This window comes from Bos indicus x Bos taurus, chromosome 20 (assembly GCF_003369695.1).
Source record: "Bos indicus x Bos taurus breed Angus x Brahman F1 hybrid chromosome 20, Bos_hybrid_MaternalHap_v2.0, whole genome shotgun sequence".
NCBI classification, from domain to species: Eukaryota; Metazoa; Chordata; class Mammalia; order Artiodactyla; family Bovidae; genus Bos; species Bos indicus x Bos taurus.
Window position 1 is genome coordinate 6,586,925 of NC_040095.1, and position 19,278 is coordinate 6,606,202.

Below are 19,278 nucleotides of genomic sequence, written 5' to 3' on the forward strand. Positions count from 1 at the left end.
CATGAAATTAAAAGATGCTTACTCCTTGGAAGGAAAGTTATGACCAACCTAGATAGCATATTGAAAAGCAGAGACATTACTTTGCCAACAAAGGTCCGTCTAGTCAAGGCTATGGTTTTTCCAGTGGTCACGTATGGATGTGAGAGTTGGACTGTGAAGAAAGCTGAGTGCAGAAGACTCTTGAGAGTCCCTTGGATTGCAAGGAGGTCCAACCAGTCCATCCTAAAGGAGACCACTTGGGTGTTCATTGGAAGGACTGATGCTGAGGCTGAAACTCCAATAGTTTGGCCACCTCATGCGAAGAGTTGACTCATTGGAAAAGACCTTGATGCTGGGAGGGATTGAGGGCAGGAGGAGAAGGGGACGACAGAGGATGAGATGACATCCTGGATGAGATGGCATCACTGACTTGATGGACGTGAGTCTCAGTGAACTCCGGGAGTTGGTGATGGACAGGGAGGCCTGGTGTGCTGGGATTCATGGGGTCGCAAAGAGTCGCAAAGACACGACTGAGCAACTGAACTGAATGATGGTCTTATAGTCCAGAATAGTCCAATGTGTTGTGATCTCTCTAGTAATTGACCTTCTTTTCTAAAGTTGGAATTTGTGTTATATTTAAACATTTATGTCATTATTAGTAAGAAGACCTAGAGTAACCCAATAGAATATAGCTCAGTAGTCCAGTAGAAATTGGTGGGTAAGAAATGAACACAGGTTATTCAGCACAGAATAGGCATCAGGGGATCAAAGGTAGTACTCAGTCTTATGCATCTCTCTTTAAAGTTGCTAAATAACAGATAAACTATTTAAAACTCTTTTAAGGTTTCATTGTAAGATATTGGTGAAGGGATATCCCACATCTGAATATTAATACCCTTGTTTAGGGCTTTTGTAAAAATCCGTACAAAGAATGTGACAATTAAAACCAAATACTAACTGGGTTAAAATTTTAAAAATTCTTTTTCACACAGCAATTTCTCAAAATGAAGCTAAAAGATCTACATCTGGAGAATACAGTCTTGCCTCTGTTCCAGAATATGAAGCTAGAGCTGAAGACAGTCAGTCTAGTGAGATGCAGCTAACTGTAGGTACAATGTGTGTTTACCACAGGAAATACCAAGTGTGCTTTTTCTAAAAAAGAAGTTCAGCTACTACTTAACTTTATAAATGTTATTGTTCATTCAGCAGACTTAGGTAACTTCTACTGTGTTACTTGGCCTTTTTTGTTAATTTGTTTCTAAGATTTAATTTTCTTTGAAAAATAATTTGGAATACACGAAGTAGTACAGAAGAAAATAAAAATCTATAATTCTGTTACCCTAGATCTAGCAACTAACATTTTTGTATATGTACTTAATACATATTATGAAACATGTATGTGTGTATGTTTCATTTCTGTTTTTATTCTTTTATGCTTCTAACTGGGCTTCCTTGTGAGCCACAAGGTGGCTTTATCAGCCACAAGCTGGTAAAGAATCCGCCTGCAATGTGGGAGAGCTGTGTTTGATCCCTGGGTTGGGAAGATCCCCTGGAGAAGGGAACAGCTACCACTCCAGTATTCTGGCCTGGAGTATTCCATTGTGTGTATAGTCTATGGGGTCACAAAGAGTCGGACATGACTGAGCGACTTTCATTCACTTTCATACATGCTTCTAACCGCTTTTCTCCATTGACATAATATTGTAAGCATTTTCTGTGTCATTACTTTTTTTTTTTTAATTTCATTTATTTATTTATGGCTGTGCTGGTCTTCGTTGCTGGGTGGGCTGTTCTGCAGTTGCAGCAAGTGGGAGCTGCTCTTTGCTGCAGCGCGAGGGCTTCTTTTTGCGCTGGCTTCTCTGGTTGCAGAGCCGGGGCTCCAGGGCGCACAGGCTTCAGTGGTTGCAGCATGCGGGCTCGGTAGTTGTGGCTTCCACGTTCTAGAGCACAGGGTCAGTAGTTGTGAAGCGTGGGCTTAGTCGCTCTGTGGCACGTGGGATCTTCCTGGACCAGGAATCAAACCCATTTCTCCTCCGCTGGCAGGCAGATTCTTTACCACTGAGTCACCAGAGAACCCTGTCATTACTGTATTAAATCATTGTTGTTAGGTAGCACACTATTGGCGCCCCACTCCAGTACTCTTGCCTAGAAAATCCCATGGACTGAGGAGCCTGGTAGGTTGCAGTCCATGGGGTCGCTGAGGGTCGGACATGACTGAGCGACTTCACTTTCATGCATTGGAGAAGGAAATGGCAACCCACTCCAGTGTTCTTGCCTGGAGAATCCCAGGGACGGGGGAGCCTGGTGGGCTGCTGATTGTGGGGTCGCACAGACTCGGACACGACTGAAGCGACTTAGCAGCAGCAGCACATTATTCTATATAAATACTAGCATTTATTTCCTTAACATATTATACTTGTTTTTTATAAATGGCCCAACCATGAACACAGTTATACATGCATCTTTGTGCAAATGTAATTATTTCCTTGCACAGATAAATTTCTTGAAGTGAAATAGGTCAAATGTTGTGAAGTTATTTGGGGGAAGTTTGAGGCTATATGTGTTAAGTCACCGTGGAATGTAGTGCACTTTGCAAATACTAGGTAACCTGAAAGTAGAGGGCAGTTCCCCTTACTGAATTCCAGAGGACTTACCAGGTACTTCTCTGAAACCTACTTGATATTACTAAAAATACCAGTTCGTTGGTGGGATCCTAGAGGTTTATTTTTTACAGCATTTTGTTGTGGTAGCTTTTACATTATTATTACATTGGTTAGTCACTCACTCATGTCCGACTCTTGCAACCCCATATCTGTAGCCTGCCAGGCTCCTCTGTCCATGGGATTCTCCAGGCAAGAATACTGGAGTGGGTTGCTATTCCTTTCTCCAGGGGATCTTCCTGACCCAAAGATCGAACCTGGGTCTTCCTGCATTGCAGGTGGATTCTTTACCAGCTGAGCCACCAGGGAAGGTTTTAATATAGTCATAATTATTTTGTATGTGGGTATCTGAATATATTTTTAGTGAGTGTTGAATATGTCTGTGTAAATGCACATGCATTTCAACGACCAGTGCTTTGGGGAATTATTTGTGCCTCTCTTCTTCTGTCTTAATTAGCATGAGTGATGACTATTTGAGAAAAAATTTTGAAAACATTTTTAAGGATAATATAAATAATACAATATATATAAGGAGTTCAGTTTTTTTTTTCCTACCTTTGGAATTTCAGGCTTCAGAATAAGCCATTGTATTATGTTGCATTCCAAATTCCTCATTTATATTCAAATTACTTTATTATTGATCAGATATCATAAAATGAGGGAAAGTAGAAAAATCTATTTGTTTCATACATTTAGTGAGAGCAATGATTTACTTTAATATTAAGCCAAATAATTTGTGTCATTTTAATGAGAACATTAAAATTTCACTGTACTGTAAAGGTTGGCGATATAAATTAGATTTTCTTTCATTTTAGAAATTCTTCATATTACTGTAATATTTTAATCAAGGAAAATATTTCTCATATTAAACTCTTTATTAGTAACCACATGGGGAAGTGATTTTGTTTATTTTAACTACATTATATTTTAGCTTTATTGAGGTATAATCAACAAAAATTATACATATTTAAGGTGTACACCTTCATGTTAAGGATGATAAATGCCCAAATTGCAGCATTGGTAATACCAAAGAGGGGGCAGTTTTGAGAGATTTTTCAGTGTCCTAATGGACAGGCTTGTGGTTGGTTGAACGAAGGACAAGAAGTCGTTACTGCCCCACAGGTCTTTGATTGGAATAGCATACTAAATTGTTATTGCCAATAACCAAGATAGAGAATAATAGTGATTAAATATGAGAGTTTAGTTTGGGACAGATTGGATAGGAAATTGGGTTGGAGAATTCACTGGAGAGAGATTTCATTAGAAATAGAGCTTTGAAAATCAGGAAAGAAGTTGGGGAAATTAAGTTGCATATTTGGATTCATCAGCAAGGAGATGTTAAAGTAAAGGTGGTAGATACGATTACCCAGGAGGATTTGGACTGAGAAGGAGCTGCGGACAGAACACTTGGAAACCCCAGTGTGTATCAGTCTTGCATATTAGGGGGTTTCACAAGTGCTTAGGCTCATAATAAACTGAAGCTCTAAGATGGCCTTTTTGCTTCTTAAGTGAGCCTTCTGATGGATGATGAATACAAAAGGTGCTATTTGAAAAAGTCTTTAAAAGGTTTTCTTTGAAACTGAAGTAGATGCATAGGAAGGAAAAAGGGTCTAAAACTTTTGGTTTTGATGTGTATCTCTGTTTTAGATTGATTCTCTAAAAGATGCCTTTGCAAGTACTTCTGAAGGTAAGAAATTCAGCTGGTCTATTAGTTGAAGTGTTTGAGAGTGTTAGAATTAAGTGTGTGTGTGTGTCCCTTAGTATAAAGACTTACACACCTCTAATATCTAGGTCGGGGTTCTGGTACCACTGATTCTGCTGTGTGAACAGATAAGCTATCGTACCTCTTTTTTTTCATTCCCTTACCTGTAAAATAGGGACCATAACGTCTGCCTTGTTTATTTCTCAAAAGATTATTGGAAGAGAATCTAAGTGAAAATGCACAAATACTTTGCAGAGCTCAAGGTAACACAGATATGTGAGGAATGAATACTGACTTTAAGATTATTTCATAATTTAAAATATGTCACTGACATGATTTCCTAGCCTGATGTGATAGGAAGTGTGAAATTGTGGTGATATAGTTAAACTGGCTTAGTTCTTGCATTTCTGTGTATAATTAATGGGTAATTCTTTGACTACACAGTCAATTAACTATGGGCTTGCTATTTTTTTTTCAGGTCATGATAAAACACCTGTTTCCACTCGTACTCGAAGTAGCCATCTAAAGCGGCCAAAGATTGGAAAGCGGTTTCAGGATTCCGAGTTTAGTAGTTCTCAAGGGGAAGATGAAAAGACTCCTCAGACTTCTCCCACAGCTTCAGTGAACAAGTAAAGCATTGTTTATCTTACTGTCATTATTTTGTGTCCTCTTATTTTCATAGTATTTAGTTTTTAAGGTGGCATTTTTTATATTATTTGTGTAGTAAATGACCTTGGTGTAGAAGTTTGTATTTGAGTTCTTCAACAAGATTATTGATTACACTTAAAAAGTGTCACATTGACAGTATTATAGGGAGAAGTTGCTAGTAAGAGAGTAGAATAAACTGATGTTTTAGTCTCTTGTGTGAAAATCCAGAAGAATCTTCTAGTGATTAAAGTATCTCAAATGAGCCGTTTATTGTCAGCTTTGAAATTGACAGTAGCTGTGGTTTTTAGTAATCCTGAAGTTTAGTCAATTTAAGAAACCCTCAATTTTACTTTATAATGGACTTATCTTACTAGATTATAGAAAATAACATAAATTAGTAATTGCCATAAATGAAATCATCAGCTCCTCCAGAAACTTAATAGTCTGCTGAATCAACAGAACCCTTGGATCAAAACCTTATTTTCCTATTTAAAGAAAGCAAGATTTTGAATATTATAGTTAAATTAAGCTTTTGCTCTGATAGTCTTACTAACTGTTCTTGAGTCAACCATTCATAGCTTTGCCATCTTGGCTATAAAATTATTCTCAGGTAAAGTATTCTGTAGCTATGCTAATTTAATTCTGTATATAATTTTAAATTTGGATAATTATGTAAATGTTATATTTTAATGAAAAATCTGCCATTTTAAAGAAAAATTTATTTGTGAAAAGAGTAATAAGAGTTTAGATAATTATGTTTTTTTCCCACTGAGTAACATTTTGATATAATACCCTTTTTAGAAGGGAATGTAATAGCACATTTTAAATTACACATCACAGAACTGTTGTGGAATTTTTCTTTAGCTTTTCATAAAACAGTAGCAATGAGACTAAATGCTTAATCTATGAAGAACAATATGTCATCTTTACCCTTGTCTGCTGCTACTGCTGCTGCTAAGTCGCTTCAGTCATGTCTGACTTTGTGCGACCCCATAGATGGCAGCCCACCAGGCTCTCCTGTCCCTGGAATTCTCCAGGCAAGAACACTGGAGTGGGTTGCCATTTCCTTCTCCAATGCATGAAAGTGAAAAGTGAAAGTGGAGTCCCTCAGTCGCGTCCGACTCTTAGCGACCCCATGGACTGCAGCAGTAGTCTCTAATACACGTGTCTGTACCTGTGACACAGGTTGAGAGAGCTGCAAGGTGGATTGTAATATAATAATAGAAGTGAAAGTGCTGTGGATACAAAGGAGAGCGTGATTGACTCTAATGGAGGGGGTGGAGAAATTTGACATTTGGGCCAGGGCTTCAGGGATGAGTAGGAACTCAACAAGCATATTTGGGAAAGAAGAGTTTTCTAGCTCGAAGTTTCACACACTGTGGTCTACAGGCCAGTCTGGCCCACCACCTCTCATGAGTAAAACGTTCCTGCACCACATCCCTGTACGAGTTTACGTGCTTGCTGTGGTTGCTTTTGCTTTACAGTGGTGGAGTGAGTGAGTGTTCAGAGACCATGTGTCCCACGAAACCTAAAAGAAAAGTTTGCTGAACCTCGCTCTACACCAGGGCTGTTCAGAGAACTTCTGGCACGGTGGGCGTGTTCTGTGTCTCCCTGCCCAGCACGGCAGCCTCTACTCAGTGTGCGTGTCACTGAGCACTGAAGTGTGGCTAGAGCAACTGAGGAGCTGAGTGTTTTATTTCACTTAGTTTTAATTACCGTATTATAAATAATCGCAAGTGTCCTGTGGCTACCGTATTGTACCATGCAGTTCTAGACTGCAGGAATAATGTGAGCAAAGGCACCAAACTGGGAGGGGTGTTGGTAAGGAAAACTGATACATAGGTAAATGGTAGCATCGCAGTCAGTTCAGTTGCTCAGTCGTGTCCGACTCTTTGCGACCCCATCGACTGCAGCACACCGGGCTTCCCTGTCCATCACCAACTCCCGGTGCTCGAACTCATGTCCATTGAGTCAGTGATGCCATCCAACCATCTCATCCTCTGTCGTCACCTTCTCTTGCTGCCTTCAATCTTTCCCAGCACCAAGATCTTTTCCAGTGAGTCAGTCCTTTGCATCAGGTGGCCAAAGTATTCAAGTTTCAGCCTCAGCATCTAGTGAAAGGAAAAATATAAAGGTCTGGTCATGTTAGACTTTGAGAGGATGTGTGCTTTATTCTGCAATCCATAGGGGTATATCAGAATTTTCAGAGCTGGACTGTCACAGGTATAGATAGAAAGAAAGAAACATAGCTCTTTAAACCTTACTAAAGAATGTATGTACTGCTAGTCTCAACATGAGTTGGGAAGAAGTTATAGTGTCCAGAGAGAATAGGGCTTGAAGAAGGAAGATGAGAATGGGAATAGAAAGTTGTGGATTTGTTTGAAAGGCATTTCAGAAGTAGAACTAAGCCATATCATTTATTGCCCCAAATGGTATTTTTGAGAATGAAAGGGGTATTATATATAGGCGTACTCCAGAGATGTAGATTCAGTTCCACGGTACCACAATAAAGCAACCATCACAATAAGGCAGGTCACGACATTTTTTGAGTTTTCCAGTGCACATAAAAGTTATGTTTACACTGTACTATAGTATATGTCTTTAAGGAAAAAGTATATTCATTAATTTAAAAATACTTTATTGGTAAAAAAAAAAAAAAAAATGGTAACCATCACCTGAGCCTTTAATGAGTCATAATCTTTTTGCTGGTGTAGAGTCTTGCCTCAGTGTTGATGGCTGCTGACTGACCAGGGAGGTGGTTGCTGAAGGTTGGGGTGACCTTGGCCCTTTCTTTAGTTAGACAGCCGTGAACTTTGCCATGTAGATTGGCTGACTTCTTCCTTTCACTAATGATTTCTCTGGAACATGCAAGGCTGCTTGATAGCATTTTACCCACAGTAGAAATTCTTGCAAAATTGGAGTCCGTCCTCTCAAACCCTGATGCAGCTTCCTCAACTAAGTTTATGTCATAGTCTAAATCCTTTGTTATTTCACCGATCTTCATGGCGTCTTCACGAGTGGATTCCATCTCGAGATGGAATCACTTTCTTTGCTCATCTACATTAAGCAGCTCCTCATCCATTACAGTTTTAACCTGAGATTGCAGCAGTTCAATCATATTTTTAGGCTCTCCTTCTCCTTTTAGTTCTCTTGCTGTTTCTACCACATCTGCAGTGACTTCCCACCACTGAAGTCTTGAACCTCTCACAGTCATCCATGATAGTTGGAATCAGCTTCTTCCAAACTCCTTGTAATGTTGATATTTTGACCTCTTTGTAATGTTGATATTTTGACCTCTGCCCATGAATCATAAGTGTTCATAGTGGCATCTAGAATGGTGAATCCTTCCCAGAGGGTTTTCAGTTGACTTTGCCCAGATTAATAAGAGGAATCTGTATCTTTGACAGCTGTAGCCTTATGAACTGTAATTCTTAAGTAATAAGGCTTTAGAATTGAAGTGATTCCTTGATCTGTGGACTGTAGAATGGATGTTCTGTTAGCAGACATGAAAATAACATGAACCTCATTATGCATCTCCATCAGAGCTCTTGGGTGACCAGTTACATTGTCAATGAGCAGTCATATTTTAGAAGGAACTTTTTTTCCTCCTGAGTAGTAGGTCTTAACAGTAGCCTTAAGATACTCAGTAAACGATGCTGTCAGCAGCTGTGCTGTCACCCAAGCTGTGCTGTTCCCTTTACAGAGGACAGGCAGAGTAGATAATTCTTAAGGGCCCTAGGATTTTCAGAATGGTAAATGAGCATTGGTGTCAACTGCACGAGTGCCTAACAGGAGTCAGCCTGTCCTTGAAAACTTAAAGCCAGGTATTGACTATTCTCTTCTTGCTCTGAAAGTCTTAGATGACATGCTCTTTTTGTCTGCGTTGGAAAGTCTGTTGTTTACTGTAGCCACTTTCGTTCGTTATCTTAGCTCTAGATCTTCTAGCTCACTTGATAGAGCTTCTGTATCAGCGCTGGTTGCTTTACCTGGCACTATCATGGAGATAACGTCTTTCCTTCAATCTCATGAACCAGCCTCTCTACTAGCTTCATGCTTATTTTCTGCAGCATCCTTACCTCTCTCAGCCTTCATGGAAATGAACAGATTTAGGGCCTTGTTCTGGATTAGGCGTTGGCTAAGGGAATGTTGAGATTGGTTTGATCTTCTGTCCAGACCACTATACCTTTTTCTCTAGATCAGCAATAAGGTTGTTTTGCTTTCTTATCATTGACGTGTTCACTTGGAGTAGCACTGTTGATTTTTTTTTTCCCAAGAACTTTTGGTTTGCATTCACAGCTTGGCTATTTGGCACAAGAGACTTAGCTTTCTGCCTGTCTCAGCTTTCAATGTGCCTTTATAAATTTAGTCACTTCTGGCAAGGTTTTGATTTAAAGTAAGAAATATGTGACTCTTTCTTTCATTTGAACATTTAGAGCCATTTCAGGGTTATTAACTGGCCTAATTTCAATATTGTTGTGTCTTAAGGAATAGGGAGACCCAAAAAGAGGGAGAGAGATGGGTAATGGCCAGTCAGTAGTCAGAACACATGCAACATTTACCAGTTAGGTTTGCCATCTGAAGATTGCATATATGTATATGTATAACTGATGCACTTTTCTGTATAGCAGAAACTAACACAACATTGTCAGTCAGCTGTACTCCAATAAAATCATTAATTAATTAAAGTTTGCCATTTTGTATGAGTGTAACCTGTGGCAACTGATTGTCTTTAATAAAATAAGTGAAAATGTTTTTCCTTGGTTTCCTAGATTGGAGTCTACTGCACGCACCTCAGAGAGCTCAGAAGAATTCTTGGAAGAAGAACCCGAACAGAGTGTGATTGAATTTGAGGATGAAAGTAGTGATAAAGATGTTCAACCAGCACCAGAAACCCAGCCAGGCCTGGAAAAGCAAGAAGGTGAAAAGGTGAGTGATTCACTTTTTTTAAAATTAATTTTTATTGGAATATAGTTGCTTTACAATGTTGTGTTAGTTTGCTGTACAGTAAAGTGAATCAGCTATATGTATACGTATATCCCCTCCTTTTTGGATTCCTGAGATTTATTTATTTAATAAAATGAGTGGAGGTAACTTTTAACTTAGTCGCATATTGTTGGAAAAGCATAAAGACTCTTAGTAGAAATTGTAATGTTAAAAAGCACATATGTCTAAAGCAAAGTCAGGTAGTGAAGGATAAAGTTATAAGTATTTTATATTTCTAACTGAATTTATAAAGCTTGACATATTACAGAGATAAAGTAGAAGATGTTTAGATAGTAATGTCCTCTCAGTGTGTTTAAAATTTAAATCAATTTGTAGAATTAAACATAAACTTTAAGAAGTGACACAAATGATGTGACTGTTCAAAGCCTACCTTAGAAAACCAATTAGAATGCCTTTAGGTCCAACAAGCCCTAAATCCACCTGATTTTGGATATAAGGATAGAATTAGTTGTTTAGAAAAAATAATGTATTTTTACTTACAGTTGATTTACAAATTCCTAAAAAATAACTAAATTCTTTTTTTGTTTAATTACTAGAAAACAAGTAAGAAAATAACTTTTTGACTGAGTAAAAAATCTCTTTCTCTGGCTTGATTTCTGCAGCTCCTCAATTATTTTTCTTTTTTCATCTTCTCTAGTTCCCGTCCTTCTCTTCTTTTTCTTTAATATCTTTAGTGTTTTACAGATTCCTTATTTTTTCTTTCAGACATGCTTAAGTTTCTTTAAAAACATTTTACCTGTTTGTCAACTCCAACCAGGAGCTAAGAAAGTGAAACTGCATTACTGATTTAAATTGGGGAAATACATGTTTTAATAACAAAATTTATCTGCTTCTAGATGATTATGGGAATGTATCTTTGTGTGGTTTTTTCCTTTATTAAAAACTTAAGATTACACTGTACATACTGCACGTGAGCCGACTCTGCCCAACAGTACCTGTGAGCGCCTCCTGTAGTGGCTCACCAGTGACGCTCTCACTGCGCTCCAGTGGCTGCCCTTGCTGAGGCTGTCCACTCTCTCTCCCTCTAGGCTTTCTGATCCCCTGGCTTTATAGCACTACTGGGTTCTGCTTTCTAGGTAACCTCTTTCTGGAGTTTGGTTTGGTTTCATGCATTTGGTTTTTGACTGTTCTGTTGCCTGTTGGTTTTTTTCCTTTTTCCCCTGTCTTTGTGGGCATTCTAGAAGACTCAGTTCTTGACCTTCTGCCCTTTTGTTCTTTTTTTTTTTTGGAAATGCATCTAGTCTTTAGACAGAATGATTGTCTCTGTGGGGGTGACCAGTAACTCTAGACTTTGAATATTGATCCAGACTATGATCTCATAATATTACCTGCCTTCTGAGTATTTCTGTTTAGACAGATGTCTTTTATCATCTTAAATTTAATCTCTGTTCTTGCCTATCGCTTCTCTACTGAGAAGCATGCCTGGGAAGGAAGCACTATCAGATTTGTGGCAGGCTGAGTTTGGGTAAAGCTTCTTGCTGGGAAAAGAGAGGCCCCAACCTCAGTGAGCTCACTGTACAGTGTACTCTCTCTGCTTTTCCTATTTCCTATTTTTCATTCTATTCCCAAACCTAGAACTTGAAGGACATGAGTTTTTTTCTTTTGTTTCTCTCTTGTAGTTACTCACCAAAATTCAATTTTTTTACAAAATGTTTTACTGTATCTTTCTCATTTTCATCTTTTTAACATTTCTTCTACCCTAGTTGGTCCTTTTGTGAGTTTTATTTTAATTACCTTCTGTGCGCAGTTTATTCTTTATACTCTGGCCAGATTAATTTTTCTTTTTTTTTTTAATCTATGTGGTTTTTAAAATTAATTAATTAATTTGGCTGTACCAGGTCTTAGTTGTGGCATGTGGGACCTTTAGTTGAGGTATGTGGGATCTGATTCCCTGACCCCTGATCAAACCTGGGCTCCTGCATTGGGAGCACTGATTCTCAGCCACTGGACCACCAGGGAATTCCCCAGATTAATTTTTCTAAGTCTCTGATTTAAATATCCCTTAGGAAAATATTCATTATATGATATCAGGGATTCTATACAATCCAGCCAAGTCTATTTTTAAAAATTCGAGTGTATCAGTATTCTAATTTTTAAATGTAAAATGATTTCTAATTATTATAATGTCACTAGTATTAATTAGAAATATTAGACATTAATGGAAGTCTTGTAAATTGATTAAACATCAGAGGAAGAGTTTCAGAAATTGGAGACCTTGTGTTATCAAATCACTTTTCCATATTTTAATGTGATTTAAGGGGCAGGATTGTTTAGAGACAACCCTTTGTTAACTGTACAGTGAGCTCACTGAGGTTGGAGACTCTCTTCTCCCAGCAAGAAGCTTTACCCAAACTCAGCCTGCCACAAATCTGATAGTGCTTCCTTCCCAGGCATGCTGAACTGTGACTTCCTCAGACCCCAAAGATTCCAACTACTGAACAGCTGATGTTCTGTAAAGAGCCAGCACCAAATTTAGATTTTCTCTGATAACTTTTTACCGAAAAGGTTCTTCCTGTGACTGCCCTGTAAGGAGGAAGAGGGAGAAGGAGGTAGGGTCTCTTCACTGCATCATTCTCCATGAACACAGAGGGAAATGGGCTGCTTAGGGGTTCTGTTCTCTTCCTGACTCTGCTGTTCCTTAACCTATGCCCAGTAATGTAGTAGACTGTATCTTGAGTCCTGGTGAATGATAGGGAGGTATTGAGAATGGACCCACGTTGTATGACAAGTAAGTTAATCTGTAATTTTGTCCTTCTTTTTTGCTCAATTGTGTAGGAATCTGCATTAGAGCCTATGAATGGTGAGATAATAGATGATACTCTTAAGACTTCACTCATAACAGAAGAGGAGGACTCTACTAGTGAAGTTTTAGATGAAGAATTAAAATTGCAGTCTTTTAATTCCAGTGAAGACTCTCCGAATCTTGCTCCACTGGTGGTAGACTCTTCACAACCCCTTGAGGGTGTTGCACAGGATAAGGTAATAGAAAAATAACCTAACTTTTTGTAGTTACAGTGTCCAGCCTTGGTGACTCAGCTGGGGCAGTGTAGGATATATATTTTCCTCTATTTTAGCGTGTACAGTCCTTTAGGAAAAATAAATTATACTACATTGGATATTTTGAGCAGATGCGATCAGTAATATAAATTCAAATCTTTGTAACTTCATTCATATCTGACTTATGGTAACAAAATGAGTTTTACTTTGTAAATTTAGGAAATGCTTGGAAAAATGGATAAAGCGTTATTTACCTAAATACTTGAAAAAGGAAATGGCAACCCACTCCAGTATTCTTGCCTGGAGAATTCCATGAACAGAGGAGCCTGGAGGGCTACAGCCCATGGGGTCATAGAGTCAGACACTGAGTAACTAACACACCTAAATACTATTCACCAGGTGGCGCTAGTGGTAAAGAACCACCTGCCAGTGCAGGAGACATGAGAGACCTGGGTGCCTCTTTCCCAGTCCCTGGGTCTGGAAGTTGCCCTAGAGACGGGAATGGCACCCCACTTTGGGTTCTTGCCTGGAGAATCCCATGGACAGAGGAGCCTGGTGGATCTACAGTACATAGGGTCACAAAGAGTCAGACACAACCGAAGTGACTTAGCAGGCATGCGTGCAAATATTTGAATTACCTATTGCTGGTCTATAACGGGTACAGTCATTTCATTTGTTTTAATTGGATTGATTAGTGGGGAAAAGTTGATATGATATTTTATAGAAATATTTTTATTGAAATATAGTTGATGTACAGCATTGATTTCATGTGTACTACATAGTGATTTGATTTTGCATATGTTATAACATGATCACCTAAATGTAAAGTGTAAGTCTATTAACTATCTGTCCCCATACAAAATTATTACAGTATTATTGACATATTCCTTACGCTGTATATTCCATCCCTGTGGTTTAGTTTGTAACTGGAAGTTTGTACCTCTTAATCCCCTTTACCTGTTTCAGTCCCCTCACTCCCTACCCTCTGGCAACCGCCCATTTGCTGTCTTAATCTGAGTCTGTTTTCATTTTGTTTCGTTTTTTAGATTCCACATATAAATGAGATCATATGGGTTTTTTCTTTGACTTATTTCACTTGGCATAGTACCGTGTAGATCCATCCATGTTGTTGCAAATGACAAGATTTCATTCCTTTTTTATGGCTGAGTAATACTTGTGTGCGTATGTGACATCTGAAAGGACATTTAATTTCTAGTTTTGAATATTCAAGTCTAAAAAACTCTTATATAGCATTGTTTTATTGGTGTCTCATGTAATTACCTGAGTAGAATTTTCACTGCCTTCCTGCCTGCTAAGTCCATTCAGTTGTGTCCGATTCTTTGAGACCCTGTGGACCGTAGCCCATTGGGCTCCTCTGATCGTGGGATTCTCCAGGCAAGCATATTGGAGTGCGTTGCCAGCCCTCTTCCAGGAGATCTTCCTGACGCAGGGATCGAACCCGCATCTCTTACATCTCCTGCACAGGCTGGTGGGTTCTTTATGGCTAGCACCGCCTGGGAAACCCCATCCATCAGCTAATAGTCAAACCCAGTGGGGTAGCACAGTGTCAAGTCCCAGGATTCTTGGTTCTGGCTTCAGTAACATCAAGAAACTAAACACTTTTGAGTTGATTCATGGTTTTGAAGAATCTTGATGGAAAGTTTAAGAGCCTTAAATACTTTTTGAGGTAAAATCATTACTTTAATTGTATCTTTAAAGCAAGCACTTAATGAATCCAAATTATCATGTAATACAGTTTTTAAGAAATTGAGCTATATTCAGAGAATATGTGCACATGATTGACAAAAGTAGTGAGTCCTGAATTCTTTAAAATGTGGTTCAGGGTCGTTGCATATTAGTGCCTGAGAATAATTTTTATAAGAACTTTATTACAAAAGTTATTCACTGGATTTTTTGTTTTTAGACTTCACATGCAACTGACTCAGAAACGTTGCTAGATGAAAGTCCGTCTGATGACAAGGGGCACACCGAAGAGAAGCTGCCTCTAGTTTCAAGAAAGAAAGCACATTTTGGGAGTTCAGACAATGTGGCTACTATCCCAAATGAAGACCGGTCCGACAGCGCTTTTCCAAACTCTGTGATTGCTGAATTTTCTGAGGAATCGATCCCTGAAAATGTGTCACCCAACACTACTGCCTCATTGGAAGACCAGGGTGAGGAGGGGGTTGCCGAGCCCCAGGAATCATCTGCAGCTCTGCCTCAGAGCTCTCTGATAGAGGTTGAACTTGAAGATGTGCCGTTTTCACAGAATGCAGGACAGAAGAACCTGTCAGAGGAGCAGTCTGAAGCATCTTCTGAGCAACTGGATCAGTTGACACAATCAACAGAAAAGACTGTGGACAGCAGCTCCGAGGAGATAGAAGTGGAAGTGCCTGTGGTTGACAGGCGGAATTTGAGAAGAAAGGCCAAAGGGCATAAAGGACCCGCAAAGAAGAAAGCCAAGCTGACCTGAATGAGGAAGAAATGCAGATGATAAAACCTCTTCTTTGTAATAAAATTGTTGTTTTTAAAATACGGCGATTAATAAATAGCATGGGGCACAGGACAAAAATTCCAAATTTTCAAGTTGAACTTATTTATGATGCTGCTTTTCCCTCCCCAGTAGATCCTAGGATTCACTATTCTTTTTAATTTTTCAGGCTATTTTTGTGTAAATACAATTTTTTTTTAATTTCTATTAACCATGTTTCAATTTGGGGAAACCAGATCATACTATATTTTCTTTAGCAGTTGGAGATATCTGACCATTATTATTTCAGAAAATAGAAATTTAAAAACTATGAAAGTAGTAGGGCTTCCATCAATTGTAAGGATCACAGACATCTTTTATACTAAGGGTTTTAATAGTAATCTTGGTGAAGGTTCTAGAAGTTTTATCTTAAATTTCAAAACTAATCACCATTTTTTAAAACTAGGCATGCTTAAACAAAAAGATCAGTAAATTAGGGTCAAAGTAACTTCAAATGAGAGCACAAATTCAGCAATTTATGGTCAGAGGTTTTCGAAGGTGGTATTTTTGACCTCTTAGTTCTTGATTGTAGGTGCAGTTTCTTCCTTTGACTTGTCTGTGGAGAAATACAAACATAATCTGTTTCCACTTCACTCTTGATAACATCTGATATTAACAGTACTGCTCCGGATTTAACTCTAGTGTGTAGGCACTAGCATAATTATTTAAAATTTCTTTTGAAGCTGGGGGTTGTATTTTTGTTCTCACCCAATTAACATGTATACTTCAGAAGTATGAGAACCCTTCCTAAAGGGTTCTCCTTAATCCTGACACTGCCTTTATTCTAGAATCTTGTTTATATTCCCCTCAGCTTTTGTCCACTTCCCTAACTGACGGAGTGACTCCTGTCCAAAGATCTCTCTGCCTGCCTACCAGCTTGTGCCCTTGGCTTCCATTTTTGGTAAGTTTAGAACTGCGCCCCAGTCGTAGGCCTAGATGGCAGGAGTGAGTGGCCCTGGGAGCCGTAGTTGCAAGAGTCTAGTCCCTGTGAGCTTGCTCACCCTTGATTTGTTCTGTGCAGAGAAGTTACAGGCTAGCCTGTGTGTACATTGTGTTGCCATAGCAAAGGCCTTTGCCTGGGAAAACCAAAAACAAAAAATTTAAAAACACACCCTCAGTTGTTTATTTTTGTATAGTAATTTATTTAAAAGTGAACAAAATGGTCATTCAAATCCAAAGAGAATCTTAAAACAGTCCTATTCTTTGAAAGTATTACGTGTGCTCAAATTTTCATTCAAGTTTGAGAACGCTTTGAGACCATTTAGATTGTTTTTAAAACTGCTTGGTCCTTACATGAAAAGTGTTATGGTTTTGTGTCATTATTTGAGGTGTCAAGTATTGATGTTGAAGGTTTATTCAGTCTATAGTCAGGTGATACTAAATTTTATTTTGGGCTGTTGGCATTTTAGGAAGATTTAAAGTTGAGGTAAAATCTTCAGTAGGCAAAATAGCAAACCCTCCTTATTCATGTAAAAATTTGAGTACTGTGTCCCCTCCATTTTCTTTAATATTATGGTCAGAGTTAGCCCAGATTATTCCATTCTAAATGAAAATTAAGCACTTTGGCCATTTGTTTTCTTAACAAATGCTAGTCAAGTGAAAGAATAAGTGACGAATGCTAGTGTACGTATTGAATGTTTATGCTATTTTATACATTTTGTGAGAAATTTTTGTTAATACCACAGTTAGGGAAATAGATTCAGTAAATTCTTAAACCTTTCCATTTTTAATTTCTTAAAACAGATTTAAAAACCTAACATTTACCTTTTTTTAACTTGGATTCTTCATTGTTCTTTAAAATAGTTTTCTTTAACAAGATGTAGTTTAAGACTGAGCTCACTGACATCTTTTGATGTGTGAATATAGTTGCTGAGTTTACAGAAAAGAAATGGATATTCATATGTGATCACTAAGGATTCGCTGTATAAATTTATACTTAAACTTGTTTGGTTTATTCTTAAACCATAAGCGCATTTTAATCAAGTTTCAGAATTTTTGTTCACACAAGAAAAATTCTGTCACATATTATCTCTGACAGAAAATGGTATTTTGGAGTTTATAGATAGCAGAGGGAAAAAAGTTAAGTCACATGGAAAAAATCTAACTCACAGGGAGAAAACCTAACTTTCATGTTCAGTAACAATGAGTTCTATGCTCAGTGAGTAAGTGTAGAATTTATAACAAAATTTATCCTCAGTTAGGACTCTAAATAAAACTTAATCAGATTACTTGTAGTTTTTGCAAAAGGCATTAGAAAAACAGAATTACAGAGGACTGAAATCTGATTTCAACCAGGTAGTTGAGTGTCCAGTCACATTCTTAAGAGTTCTTTGTGAACTGCTTTTTTCTGTTTAGAAGTCTTATGTGTGGAGAAGGGAGTTCACTGCAGTTTGTGTAAATACATATATATTTCCTTGTGTAATATAAAGCAGACAGTTATTAGCAACATTTTAGTCCTACTTTCAAGTTTATTGCTAGACATCACAGAAATATATTTAAGAATTTATTATAAAGTTCCTCTACAACTTTTGAGAGAGAGGGTCTATTATGATTTTTTTATAAAATCAAAAATAGCATGACAGAATGTCAATCTTCTACTACTTAAAATGTGTCTATATTCATGGTGTTTCCACTCAGTGCAGAGAATTATGGCAAGGATAAAAACTACTAGTGATTAATGGTTCACTTTTAACTGACCACCAGAACACCACCTAAAATGGTTTCAGTGACTTTAGAAAAATATTTTGAAGGTTTATGATTGCATCAAGTTGAGCGTTTTATCTGGTACCTGAATATCTGCTCTTACATTCTGCTTTACCCTTAGGGATTACCTTCTAAGGTTTGGTCACACCAGCAAACTGAGACAGATCTTAATGTAAATAAAGAATTTATATTAACATGACTCATCTGTGTAACAGTATTTTAGACATTCTGCCTTGTTTGCCCACTAGTGGCGGTACTGTGTTTAAGGTGTTAACCCAGCCTTCCATGGGTGTGGCTAGTTAGTAATGTTTATGCTTCTCTTCACATACTTAGTATCAAGCTTTATTTGTACAAGATCGTTAACTTGCTTATTTTTGGTTGTGAAAAATAAGCAAACCTCAGCTCTGTATCCAGTGCTTACCTTTAGTCTATTTTGTTTCACCCTGAAAAACTTGTCATTCACTCATTCCCCATTTCTATTAGTGGCAAAATCATTTGTTAAAATCTGATTGTAAGGTAGGTTCCTCTTATGTTATCCTGAAGTAATTGTATCATACTGGATAGTCATTCCCAAGGAACTAGCCTTTCTTTTCCTAAGTGTTTGTGTGTTCCAGAACTTCTACCTACTGCTTATAGAACTTAGGAAAGATGTTACATTCTTTGGAATAGCAAGACTTACTCAAGTACTTATGTTTGTTTTCTTGGTAGTTTTTTTTTTTTTTTTTCCAATTTTAACAGTAGTAATTAAACCTATATTTTGTGATTGTCTATGTTTTGAAATACCTTCCCTTTTCCCTAATTTCATTGGTGAAGATGTGTTTAGATACTGGATTTGTTTACACTGATTTTGTTAAAGCCACAATTAATCACAATGGTTGTACTTTCAAGACAGACTTTAAAAAAAATAAACAGAATTGAAAAAAATTAATGTGATTATAAATTAATACAATATATAAACACACTAAAGCTCAGTCACAAACATACTCAGATCACAGATGTGCTTTTGACTAAAACATGACCTTCTTGATATTATCTAAGTAACTGCAAATATATTT

The 19,278-nt window shown here is 37.8% G+C and overlaps 1 protein-coding gene across 4 annotated transcripts in view; it reads left to right on the forward strand.

The window, feature by feature from the left end:
* The window catches only part of FAM169A (family with sequence similarity 169 member A), a 65,551-nt gene extending 46,404 nt beyond the window's left edge, over positions 1-19,147 (forward strand). For all 4 annotated transcript variants that reach the window (XM_027520026.1, XM_027520025.1, XM_027520022.1 and 1 more), the window contains exons 8-13: positions 972-1,084; positions 4,287-4,326; positions 4,820-4,970; positions 9,759-9,915; positions 12,769-12,972; positions 14,915-19,147. In XM_027520026.1, the coding sequence (XP_027375827.1) occupies positions 972-1,084; positions 4,287-4,326; positions 4,820-4,970; positions 9,759-9,915; positions 12,769-12,972; positions 14,915-15,463 (1,214 nt within the window). In that variant the 3' untranslated portion in view covers positions 15,464-19,147. The remainder of the gene's footprint in view (positions 1-971; positions 1,085-4,286; positions 4,327-4,819; positions 4,971-9,758; positions 9,916-12,768; positions 12,973-14,914) is intronic.
* Positions 19,148-19,278: the final 131 nt, after the last annotated feature.